Raw genomic sequence first — 12,301 nt, 5'->3', positions numbered from 1 at the left:
AGGGTTCCTGGGTGGCTTTTACAACGTGAAAACACTTGGTTGCTAACTCAATGGGTGAGTGCGGCTTGACTCCACCCCTAAGTACCTAGGAAGAAAGGCCTGGTGGTCCACTTCTGAACAGATAGCTAATGGAAACTCCAGGGTGCACTGTTCTCTGACACACCTGAGGCCGCCATCAGTTGGGGGCCCAATTTGATCAAAATTGCTTTTTCTATTTGCAGGTTTTTTTGTCTTTCTTTTCCCCCAAAGCACAGGATGCAACTGGGAGACCTGACCTTCCAGGCTCAGTTATGGGCCACTGGGGTAGGCCAGCTGGGCAGGGGGCCTGTAACTCGTCCTGGTGGATACCCACCACCTTCCCCTAGAATGTGGCAAACAAGCTCAGAAGCGCTAAGCACGGGGGACCTTGTAGCACATTACAGTAGCCTAGAATAGCAACACCTCCTTAAGAACAAGCCAGCGAGCCAGCCAAAGAGCAGTGTCCACTCTGTCATTACAAATCCCCGGGGAAGGGGGCGGGGCAGCTTCTAAAGGGGGGTTCTGTGAAGGGTTCCCGGAAGTGTGCAACCCCAAGACAAACCGCTCCTCTGACGGCCGGGACCCTCCCTGACAAGAGACGGCGGCAGAGGACACCTTTCCTACCCAGGCTGAGAACAAGGGACGCTCCTCGTTGGTTCCCAGGAGGAGGGAACCAACAGTGGCAGATTATGTCAGATCTTCTCCCCCCTGGGGAGACCAGCCCTCCTCAGTCTAAGGAGGAAACCAAAGCTGGTGGCACCCTGCATACCAGAGGCCTCCAGGCGCCTCAGGGACTACAGTACAGGTGCTTGCTCCCCTCAGCTAAAGGGTGGTTTACTTTACAAAATCATGGAAACTGGGGCCTCCCGGACAGTGACAGGTCAATGATGGTTAAATGCCTCGGGGGGTTTTCTTTGAAAAAAGGGGAAAGAAAATGACAGTCACAATGGTCCCAGCTCACGATCAGACTTCTATCATGGATTGCTTCAGGGAGGAGGAATCCATGCGCATTAGAAAGGATGGGGAGGCAAGGGGAGTGGAACCAGTCATGGGCATTCCAGCCACGGAAGGAAGGGGTAGGTTCTGGCCAGGGATCAGGCACGCTCCCACTGTCAGAGTTCGCGCTCTGGGAACACAGACGTGAACCTGCACCTGCATGGCAAGCCCGCGAGGCTGTCTAGGCAGCTGTCTGATCAATGAACAAACGGGTCCCCAAGGAGGCTGCAGCAGCTGCGGGCAGCCTGCTCGAGGTCAGCACTGTCACCCGTGCCGTCCATGGACTTAGACCTAAGAGTGATTTGGGAGGAGGCCCCAAGTCTGGATCATCGAAAGCTCCTAGGGCAAAGGTCAAAATCGAGACTGAGCGGGCCCAACTCAGCAAAATGAAATGCGACCAAAGCACACACAGTTACGAAGGTCTCCATTCTGATGAAACAAGGTCAAGTTCTGAATGAGGGACAGGGGTGGGGGTGGGGGATGGGGGTGACATGACTCGGCAGTGTTTTAAAAACAAGTCTGAAATCAAACAAAAAGATCTGAAGATTTAACTGGACCCAAACCCTGTGGGCCAAAAATGTGACGTGACTATATTAAGAAACTGAACCCAACACTGGCCCGATGAGTACTCAGAGAAACAGACACCCCCAACACGGTGAGCTGGCATCTCCGCGGTGCCCCGTGCCAGCCAGCCCACATCTGGAACCCTCTGTTCAGTGTGCGGCCACTTATCTGGGGAGAGAAAATAACTGGCCAAGAGAACGCCCAGGGGCCAGCGGCCTGGACCGGGAAGCAACCTAGAAACCGGACAGGAAGCAAGGTCGGAGGAGTCGGCCGCCAGCAACCTATCAGATGGCAGGGCAACACATCCATTGTGCCGTCTCTCTCTTGCTCAAAGTTAAGAGCGAGCCTGCATTTAGAATTCAGAGGAAGATCATCATCAGAACAGAACACTAAGTTCAAAATAGTGCTGCTTCATTTGGTTTCACACTGACCCATGTCAACAGCTCCAGGGCCCTGAAGAGGTTAGGGGGTGGAGGAGGTATTCCGAGCTTCGAAGGGAAGTGTGTCCCGCCCTTTAAGTTCTCCTGGGACTCTAAGCCTTTCTCCTTTAAACCCTGCATCCAGGCAAGAAGTCATACATAGGGTATTCTGTCCAAGAGGGACACAAGAGCAACATTTAACTTGCTCATTTAAATGATATTATTCTTTACTAAACAAGCCCAAACCCAACTTGTTCCAGAGAGGAATCCTTTTGGCAACTTGTGTCTCACAGGGTTGTTATGAACTGGAGTGGCCTGGATGGACGGCAACAGACTTGGTTTTGGTTATCCATACCCTGGATCACTGTCCTAGGGGTGTAGTGGGTTGTGGGGGGCTGCTGACCACGGGGTTGGAGGTTCAAGCCCACCAGTCTCCCAAGGGAGAAAGATGAGGCCATCCTGCTCCCATCCTCTTTATCGGAAGGGCCTCTAAGATTTAGTCTTGGGAAACCCTTTGGAGTGGTTTTACTCAGCCTGTGAGGGTCGCTATGAATCAACTCCGGGCCAGTGTTTGTTTTTACCTCAGATTTGTGGAAATGGGTTCTCACTGTTATGTTTATGGGGGCAGTATTCATATGGGGTGTGTCTTAAGTCAACCTCCTTTGAGGCGTAGAGTAGATTAAACCAGCGCAGGAAGCAGGTGAATAGTTTCCAGGAAATCAAGACACAGAAGCTGAGAAGGGCCGAAGGTCCCCCACCAGCCCCAACACAGACGACCTCATCCCCGTCTGTGTCCTCCATGTGGACTCCTAAGCCCTGGTGGCAAAGTGGTTTTGCATTGGGCTGTAATCTTCAAGGTCAGAGGTTTGAACCCAGCCACTACTCGGGAGAAAGATGAGGCTTTCTACTCCCATAAAGAGTTAGTCTCAGAAACTCAGTCTGTGTCCTCCATGTGGACTCCTAAGCCCTGGTGGCAAAGTGGTTTTGCATTGGGCTGTAATCTTCAAGGTCAGAGGTTTGAACCCAGCCACTACTCGGGAGAAAGATGAGGCTTTCTACTCCCATAAAGAGTTAGTCTCAGAAACTCAGAGGCAGCTGGACTGGGTGCTATCGGGTTGCTCTGAGTCCACAGTGCCTCGCTGGCGTTGGTGGGTTGGTGAACCACCTAGACTTTGAGGAAGCAAATGTGTTTGTTAGAGCCCCCACCCCACCCCACCCCCGGGGTTATTTCTGTCAGAGCAGCACTAGATACCTACGTCAAGACAGCTACTTTCATGGAAAAACTAAGCAAAACAAAACACAGTAGTTGCTCTGCTATATTTTATGTGGTTGTTTTTTCCCTCCAATGAGAATACACTGCCTTTATAACTACAAAGTACAGCTCCAAAAACAGAACATAAAAAGTTCACGTACTTGGTTGCTCCATCATCATAGGTGCCCATCAAGACGATTGTTCCATCTTGTATGGACTTCAGAAACTCAATGAACGGGGCCACGTCTGAGAGACAAGGAGGGGGCTTTCTTCAGGATTGAGTCACCGAGTCCATCTCTGGACTGCGACCAGTTTATAAATCAGTCGATACCTGATGCGGAACAGCCCAAACTGGGACAAATCTTGGGGGCAGCTCAAACAAACAAAGGAAAGGCACGTGTGCCCCTTCATTCGATGTTGCCATCAACGCGTCATTTCCCGCCCCAACCCATCCTGCGTGTTCTTCTGCTCAGCTCTCGCAGAAGCTGCAGGAGTTAGGAGGGGAGGCAGGCCCTCGGGAGTTCTCAGTCAAGGACAACCAGGATTGTGGAAAGGCAGACTTTGGAGGCCAGAAGTCCAGGTCTGCAGGCACGAGAAGGGCTAGGGGGTTCTCTGCGGGTATGAAAATTGGTTTGTCCTTACATCTCAGGGTTTCCAACCAAAGCCTTGTTACCTTTGTCCAGGTGGCTAACAAATCCCTTTAATTTAAATGCGAAGAGGGAAGAGCATTCTCTTAAGCAGCAGTGTCACCAATGAAGTGGGGCCTGGGGGCAGACAGAAGAGCTTCTAGCTGCCACAATAGCATTTCCTCAGTGAGTTTTGGTCAATAAATGCCCTTATTTGGCTGAAACTGCTGGTGGCACTTTAGAGTCCACAGCATGGTTTTCTCATTTATGAAAAGCAGAAGAATGCTAGAAAAGGAGAATTCTCTGAAAATTAACATAAAAGGACCCCTGGTAGCAGCGGGTGTCTGGGACACTAAGTGCAAGGTTAGCCGCTCAAACCAGCCAGCCGCTCCTTGGGAGCAAGGTGAGGTTGTCTGTTCCCATAATGCTTTACAGCGTTGGAAACCCAGAAAAGCAGTTTTACTCTGTCCCACAGGGTGGCTGCGGTCAGAACTGCTGTGCTGGCAGCGGGGCGGTCCCCACGGCCGCCCACAAGAATATTTACAAAGGGAATGGAGAACAGGGGAGACCCTCATGCTGATCGATTCTCCAAGCAAACAACATAAGAGAAGAGCAAGGGAAGAGTGATGGCCTTCCTCACTCTCCTTCAGGCACGCCGGTCTTCCAGGCTCCTAGTCCCTGGCTCTGCCTGTCCCTAGCCTTTCCGGCTTTCCACATTCATGATGGGCAAATGCCTGAGACCTGCTCCATCCCCCATAGCAATTAGCCATGCGCCACAAGTGGGGCTGGGATGCTATCACTGCATAGTTCCTTTCTTAAAGCCTGTTTAGCTTGTGTGTCAAATGCTCGGATTCTTTTTCTGTCATAGTGAAAGTTCTATGTAAAGAACTGATGACAAGGATCTACATATAACCTCTTCCCTGGGGCTCGGACAACAGAAAAGTGGGTGAAGGGAGATATCGGGCAGTATAAGATAAGATATGACAAAATAATAATTTATAAATTATCAAGGGTTCATGATGGAGGGGGGAGCTGGGAGGGAATGGGGAAAATGAGGAGCCAATGCCAGGGGCTTAGGTGGAGAGCAAATGCTTTGAGAATGATGAGAGTAATGAGTGTACAAATGTGCTTTATACAATTGATGTATGTATGGATTGTGATAAGAGTTGTATGAGCCCCCAATAAAATAATTTTTTCAAAAAAGCTATCAAGCCCACCAATTCCAGGTATTTAAATGGGTTTTTCTGGCCTTGGAACCATTTATCCTCCTGAATCCCCAGGCCCCTTGCTTAGAAAGTTCACGATGAAGTTTCACCCCCTGGAGAATCCGCTGTGCTGTGCAGAATGGGATGCGTATTTTTTTGAAACCTCAGTTTTAAATACCGTATTATGCCCTCAGTTAATGGTTTCTAACAAAATCAAGGTTTTTCCACTGGGCTTGACCCCTGAGCCCTGACTGGGCCACTGGTGAAGAGAGGTCAAGCCAGCAAAAGGGAGGAGCTGGCACGCCATCCGCCACTGCAGGTCCGCCAGCGGGCGACATCCCCGGGGAATCCGAGGTCCCAGCGAGTCACACTCACCTCCGCCCCACATGTCAAAGTACTTGGTGTCCAACACTTCGCCGGTTTTCCCTGAAAGAGATTAAACATGTGACACACGATGCAATGGACATGCCCTGTCCGCTGTCTAAGACAAGTGACAGCACCCCACGATGGGCGTCAACTCAGGGAGGCAGACTTAGCCTCTGCACGGCATGCCTCTGCAGTCTGCCGGTAAAGGAGCTCCTTTGGCGCCCCGAGAGACTCTCGCACTGACTTTTCGAGCCACAAGCGGCCAGCAGAAATTCACAACTGACTGCAGGCCACGCGATGAACAGGAGGGGTTTTTCTTACCATCTCCCTGCGTTTTAAGCATGACCGCCAAATGCACAAACCCATTGCCTGCCCCTCACACTAAAAACCACTCAAGCCAGATGGCGCTTTCTATCAGTTATCTTTCATGAAAAAGAGATTTTCTATCATTTTCCCTTTGAAAAGGCACTGTTCACTTTAAGCCAGTCAGAGGCAGATAAAGAACCTTTCTCTGACAAGATGAAGGAGTCGTCAATATAAAAATGTGCCCCTCTTCAAAGCAGTGAGAACCACTCCTGGGCACTATGCAGGGCAAGGAAGCTGGTGGTTTCTACGGCCGTCGCAGCTCTCGCGGGTACTGAATACGAAGACCCAATGAGGCCTCATTTCACAGGTGCAGGCGTGATTCTGCTAGACGACCCAGAGAATCCAGTGAGTGGATTTACACCAACAAACCTAGTGGAACCGTGTGGGCAGACTGAAAAATGTGACAGTACGTTCTTACCCTGCGTCCCTTCCACCGCCCCGCCGGCTCACCCATCCCCACACCTGCTGCCATCTGGTCAGTCTCGTTCCTGGCCAGCCCATCTTCAGAGGGCGCTGTTGTGGGTCTGTGCCATTAGCCTAGTTTGCGGACAGAGCCGAACCAGGTTTTCCTCGAACTAGGATGGGATCACGTCTCTAGCTCTTTTCTCCCTCTCCTATGAAGCCACTGGTGGGCTTTGACCTCCAACCTTTCATGACCACTCAAGGGCTGAGCCCTTGTGCCACCCACAGAGTTCCTGTCACATCACACTCACACTACAAACTTTGCGATGAGAAACCCATCTTTGTCGCATGAGACTGCTTGATTTCCTGACGGTGGCATGGGAGACACAATCACACAAAAAGTTGGGGGGCTTTTGAGAAATCTGCCATCAGTGCACGGACAACCAATCCGTAGCTACAAGTCCGTTCCCTGCTTGTTTGTTTTTGAAGATGGGGACGGAGGGGCTCGGTGTCAAACCTGGGCCCCTTCCAATCTGATCCCTTGGTACTTTCTTTGGGCACATGACAATTCCAAACCACAACCCTAAGTTAAAAATACTCTTACCATTTACCAAGGCAACATTGATCCCTCTGCCAACATTATTCTTAACACCACTCATTAAACTGCAGGGGGTTAAAAAAATAAAGAGAAATTCAAAATTAGATATTTGGGATGAAAATAAGCCATAACAAATAAAACCATGCCAAGAAAATCTGGTTAGGCCATCTGAGGGATACACCCACTGCTTTTGGGACGGCGGGAGTGGTTAAAGGTAGGCTTTGTGGGGTCAGGCAAGGAGCTCTGGTGGTGTAGTGGTTACGCACTGGGCTGCTAACTGCCTGGTCAGCAGTTGAAAACCACCAACCACTCCACAAGACAAAGATGAGGCTTTCTACTCCCATAAACAATTACAGGCTTAGACACACACAGGGGCAGTTCTACCCTGTCATGAGGTTGCCATGAGCTGCCATGGACTGACTGGCAGTGAAGTACTAAGTTAGCCAGAGTCCACTCAAGGGCAACAAGTTTGCTTTTTGTTTGGGGTACTAAGTAAGGGAAAGGAAACTCACGGTGGTAAATTTTACAACAATGTCCTTACATAGATTTCATAAGTACATTAAAAAGGATTAGGGCAGTAACACATGTTAGCTCTTCCTGCTCTGCATCTGAGTATAAAATACCATCTTGGTAAACCCTTAAGGCATATGGACAAATGATATCAGACCACAGTTACCTCTACACCACATCAGATGCAATTCACAGCCAGCAAGAGCTCGAGAAATATTAGGGATGGTGATGCCGCACCCTGGAGTTACTGAGATACACCTGCTTGGCTCACCGTCTGATCAGCTGTTTGTTCACTTCAAGCGATGGCACTGAGCTAAGTAGTGGGCACCTGGGACTTTAAAAACAGTTAATAATCAAGGTGAGTGCTTAACCACCCTTTGGTAGCTCAGGGTGGGAGGAGCACATGTGTGACCACACATAGGCATGAATACAGCCATCAATCCATGACATCAAGGTTCACGCAGATGGCTGTCCTAAGATCATCTCTTTGCACCTTAAACTTTGAGAACATCTGCTTCCTGAAAGTCATCTTTTCATAAAACAGAAGTGTTGGCTGTGGGCAGTGCTTTTTTGGATTCACCCACATACAGTTTCGACACCAGAAACACCAAAGGTCAGGCTAGAGAGAAGCCAAGTTTAGCACACATCAGTAATGATCTGACTTGCTCTTCAAGGAAAAAGGTGTATGGAATGATGCATGCCCACGAGTTACTATGTAACCACTACGGTGGCTGTTTCCATGGTTCTCAGTGGAAAGAAAGCTTCCTTGAATTGCGCAGTGTGTACCAAGTAAACTCCCATTTCGATTATGGGCTTAATATTATCTTTGTTTTAATGCTAACACATCGATACGGGAACTTCACAAAGGGTATGGCACAATTTCTTGCTTTTCATTCCATTACCCCCTCGTATATGTAAATAATTTCACTATAAATTTTCCTGACAAAAGAATGGGTAGCACACATTACAACCTATAAAGCCACAGTTGATCCTCATAAAACCCTTATCTGTAGCCCACCTAAGGCTGCAGCTGATAAACAAGGGCAGGAGCAGTGCGCATGGTGATGGGTTATTCCCACTGATGTTAAAGACAGGGTACAGAAAAAGAGAGGGGGTATATACAAGGGGGCTTCAAAGTGCATGGGAAACCCTCCCATTATCTTTTTATTCCATGTCCCCCACGAACTTTTGGCATTTCTTGTAGCTCTGTGAACTTACTAACGATGTAGGAAGATTTGCGAGGACCAGGCATTCTCAAATACCAGGTGACGATTTCCTCCTTCTTTTGTGCTTGTCACAATGTCCTAGCTACCGCCATGGCCTGGCTGGGGTTAATCTGCACCATCCAGTGCGCCCCCTCGCTCCTTCCTGTAAGCCGGGACTTTTGAATGTACCTTCCCCTGGAAGAGGTAGATATCCCAAGTGCAACAACAAACGGCTGCGAAGGGAGCAGCTCAAATCCACCAAAACTGTTCGCAGGAGAAACACGAGAGGAAGGAAAAGATACTGTCTGTCTGAAATTGTTACACCAGATAGAGGTTTTAAAAATTCGTTTACTACTCTTCCCCAGCAAAGAAACCATCACAAGGATCTACTTGTGACCTCCCCAGCAAAGAAACTGATCACAAGGATCTACTTGTGACCTCCTCCCCAGGGACAGGCAGCAGGAAAGTGGGTGAAGGGAGACGTCGGACAGTGAAAGACATGACAAAATCATAATCATTTATAAATTATCATGGGCTCAGGAGGGAGGGGGGAGCAGAAAAAACCAGCTGATATCAAGGGCTCAAGTAGACAGCAAATGTTTTGAGAATGATGATGGCAACAAATGTACAAATGTGCTTGACACAATGGATATATGTATGGATTAGGATAAGAGCTGTACGAGCCCCCAATAAAATGATTTTTTTTAAAAAGAAAGCAAAGAAAAATAAAAACAGCCCTAAGAAGGGATGGAATACTGAAAGAGCGAGGGCATGGAGAGGTGTTAGAAAGAAGCTAAGTGAAGACAGTCAGTCAGAAAACAAGACAAACTCCACCAGTGACATAATTAGAAGCCTTAGTAGCACAGTGGTTAAGCCCTCGGCTGGCCATTCCTCGGGAGGAGGATGAGGCAGTCTGCTTCTATAAATGTCTACAGCAGTGGTTCTCAACCTGTGGATGACGACCCCTCTGGGGGTCAAACAACCCTGTCACAGGGGTGGCCTAAGACCTTCGGAAAACACATTTCCCATGGTCTTAGGAACCGAGACGCAGCTCCTCTATCCGTCTCCAGGCGGGCTCGCCCACATGCAGATACGCCCACATATGATTACCTGGCATGAAGACTGTTCCCCATGCTACACCGTGCTTCAGACAAAATTTCATTTATTAGTCATTAGAAGTAAATATTTCACAATATGGAGTTACATGTTGTTCTTTCATCATGTTCAATTTGTAACAATGAAAATACATCCTGCATATCAGATATTTACATGACGATTCTTCGTAACAGTAGCAAAATTAGTTATGAAGTAGCAACGAAGATAACGTTATGGTTGGGGGCCACCACCACATGAGGAACTGTATGAAAGGGTGGCTGCATGAGGAAGGTTGAGAACCACTGCTTTACAGCCTTGGGACCATTGCGGGCCGTCCCTCTGCCCTACACCGCCAGGGTCAGTGAGTAGGACTTGGCTGGACAATGGTAGGTGACTGAGAAAGCTCAGACCCCTGTACTGTGTGTGCCCGAGCCTCACTGAGAGGCGGCTAGTAAGGGAACCAAGCATCCGGGGCACCAAAGAGGGGGGAGGTTTCAAAAGTCCTTTGTTCTGCCGTCTTCATTAATATACTTGGTAAGTAAATGTCATCACTGTTAGGACGATGCCACCTGATGATTACACCCCTTCTCTGGGGAGTGGGCACCCCCAGCAAGGCTGAAGCATGTGTGACAAAATCTCACCATCTTTGCCTCTAAGGAGCACTCCCGAACCGATCGGCTTGTTGGCTTAGAAATAAAGAACGTGGCATAAGTGTCCCACAAGAGGGCAGCAGTTGATCATTTATTTTTTTTTAAAAACACCTCACCAAACAGGAAAACTGTAATTGGCAAATGACCTTTCACAGAGAAGATCTAAAATGTGTAAAACTTAGCCACTCTTCAAGTCTTTGGTTTCCCCACCACCACTTCCTCATACCTTTCACTGCACTGCTGACTCACAGCCACCCCTGTGGGTTTCCTAGACTGTGACTGTAGACAGGAGTAGAAAGCCCAGGCTTCCTCCCAAGAAGCTGCTGCTGGTTTCAAACTGCCGACCACGCAGACTGCAGCCTAACACATAACCACCACACCACAGATTTGTATGCATTTGCAGCAATATCTATTTCAGATCTATAAAAATGCTGACACAAAAAAGTACTTATTGTCTGTCTGAAATTGTTACACCAGATAGAGGTTTTAAAAATTTGTTTACTATTCCTAAACTTAGGAATGTTCTTAAGTTTTTTAAACGTAAATAATAATATCAATATCCCCATACCATCCAAAGCCAAATTCTGCCTCTTCACCCTCAAAGCCTGAAATACTACCTATCTGTCTTGAGAAAAATGTGTAGTGCTTTTGTTGTATCCAAAAAAATATGTATACACACATATACATACATATGCCTCAGAATTATTTATTTTCTTATACCAAACATTAAGAATATAAAATACACGTAATCCACTTTCAAAGGAGAATTATTACAATTACAGAACACTTCATTACTGATGTATTTTATAAAATGAGTGATATCCCTAATGAATTGAATGAGTATATGTTACAAAATAAAGCGATCGCCCTTAATATACTAAATGAGTATATAAGTGATTGCTCCTAATATATTAAACGGGTATGTTATAAAATATAAGCTCCTAATATATTAAATGAGTATATATTTTAAAATATGTGACTACCCTAACATATTAAATGAGTATCTTATTACCCCATATATATGAAATGAGTTTATGTTAGAACACTAGCGCAAATTAAACTCTATGGGTTCCCTAGTACAAAAAAAAGAGGTGGGGGTGTGACTCCACTTAATAATTTAGGACCTACGCTTCTGTCACTGAGGATGCGCTTGCACTTACCTCAGATCTCCAGGTGTATCCATAATAGAGCTCCCTTCAATCTCATTGTCCATAAAACCAAGGCCATGGCCCTGACCCACACTGGCACCTTGTCTCCATCAGTTTCACAAACTGGGCTGACAACCACAGGATCCATCCAAAGTGTTACATCTTCACCATGGGAGCTGTGGGGGCTTCCCAGCAGCCCCGACCTCTACCAGAGGCGCCTCCTTGGCTGTTCACACCCCAAATGTCCCACATGCCTTCTCTGAGAACCACTGATCTAACCTAGCTGTCCCCAAAGCAAGCTGCCCACACTCAGAGATCGTGCAGGAAGTCATGAAAATTCCCACTGACATACTGTAGTGGGCATACATGCAAAAACGTAGCTGCCAAAAAAAGGAAGGCCGATCAAAATGCTGTGGCAGCCCTGGGCAATGCCCTCCCCGCTCCACTCCACTCCTGCAGCATTTTACACAGCAGCCAGGTACCTGCTGTCAATGCAAATAAAGGCAGGACAAGCCAGACTCTCGTAGATCTTCAACAACTTTTCAAGGCGTCCAGAAAAAATCTCCACCCTTGGCGAAAACGGCCTGCACAGGCCTGCTGGGTCCGGGCCTTTGTCACCTCTCTCCAGCTCCCTCCGCCTTGGGGCACTGGACCATGCTCTCCCTTGGGGCTGGATCAGGGTGGGGAACACCTGCCCAAAAGCCTGATGAGGCTGCAGAGAGAGTCGCTATCCAGGAACAATCCACCGTGGGCCAGGCGTTCTGTAAAAACCATTTCTCTATCATTTCAAATCAAGCTCAGGGCCCCTTTAGCCAGACAAGATGAAATTGGGGAGCAGGGGAGGACTTTAACCAGGGGCCCTCAAACATTTTAAACAGGGG

At 48.0% G+C, this 12,301-nt stretch overlaps 1 protein-coding gene across 1 annotated transcript in view; it reads right to left on the bottom strand.

Moving 5' to 3' along the window:
• The window catches only part of FAM3C (FAM3 metabolism regulating signaling molecule C), a 29,576-nt gene that overhangs the window by 1,662 nt on the left and 15,613 nt on the right, over nucleotides 1–12,301 (bottom strand). The window contains exons 5-7 of the mRNA XM_030885286.2: nucleotides 6,819–6,877; nucleotides 5,456–5,506; nucleotides 3,411–3,495 (exon numbers count right to left, since the gene is read on the bottom strand). Of these exons, the coding sequence (XP_030741146.2) occupies nucleotides 3,411–3,495; nucleotides 5,456–5,506; nucleotides 6,819–6,877 (195 nt within the window). The remainder of the gene's footprint in view (nucleotides 1–3,410; nucleotides 3,496–5,455; nucleotides 5,507–6,818; nucleotides 6,878–12,301) is intronic.

This window comes from Echinops telfairi, unplaced genomic scaffold (genome assembly GCF_000313985.2).
Source record: "Echinops telfairi isolate 266 unplaced genomic scaffold, ASM31398v2 ScPeMD7_23;HRSCAF=83, whole genome shotgun sequence".
Classification (NCBI taxonomy): Eukaryota; Metazoa; Chordata; class Mammalia; order Afrosoricida; family Tenrecidae; genus Echinops; species Echinops telfairi.
Note: the sequence above shows the minus strand (reverse complement) of the source record. Positions and strands in the feature narration are given on the sequence as shown.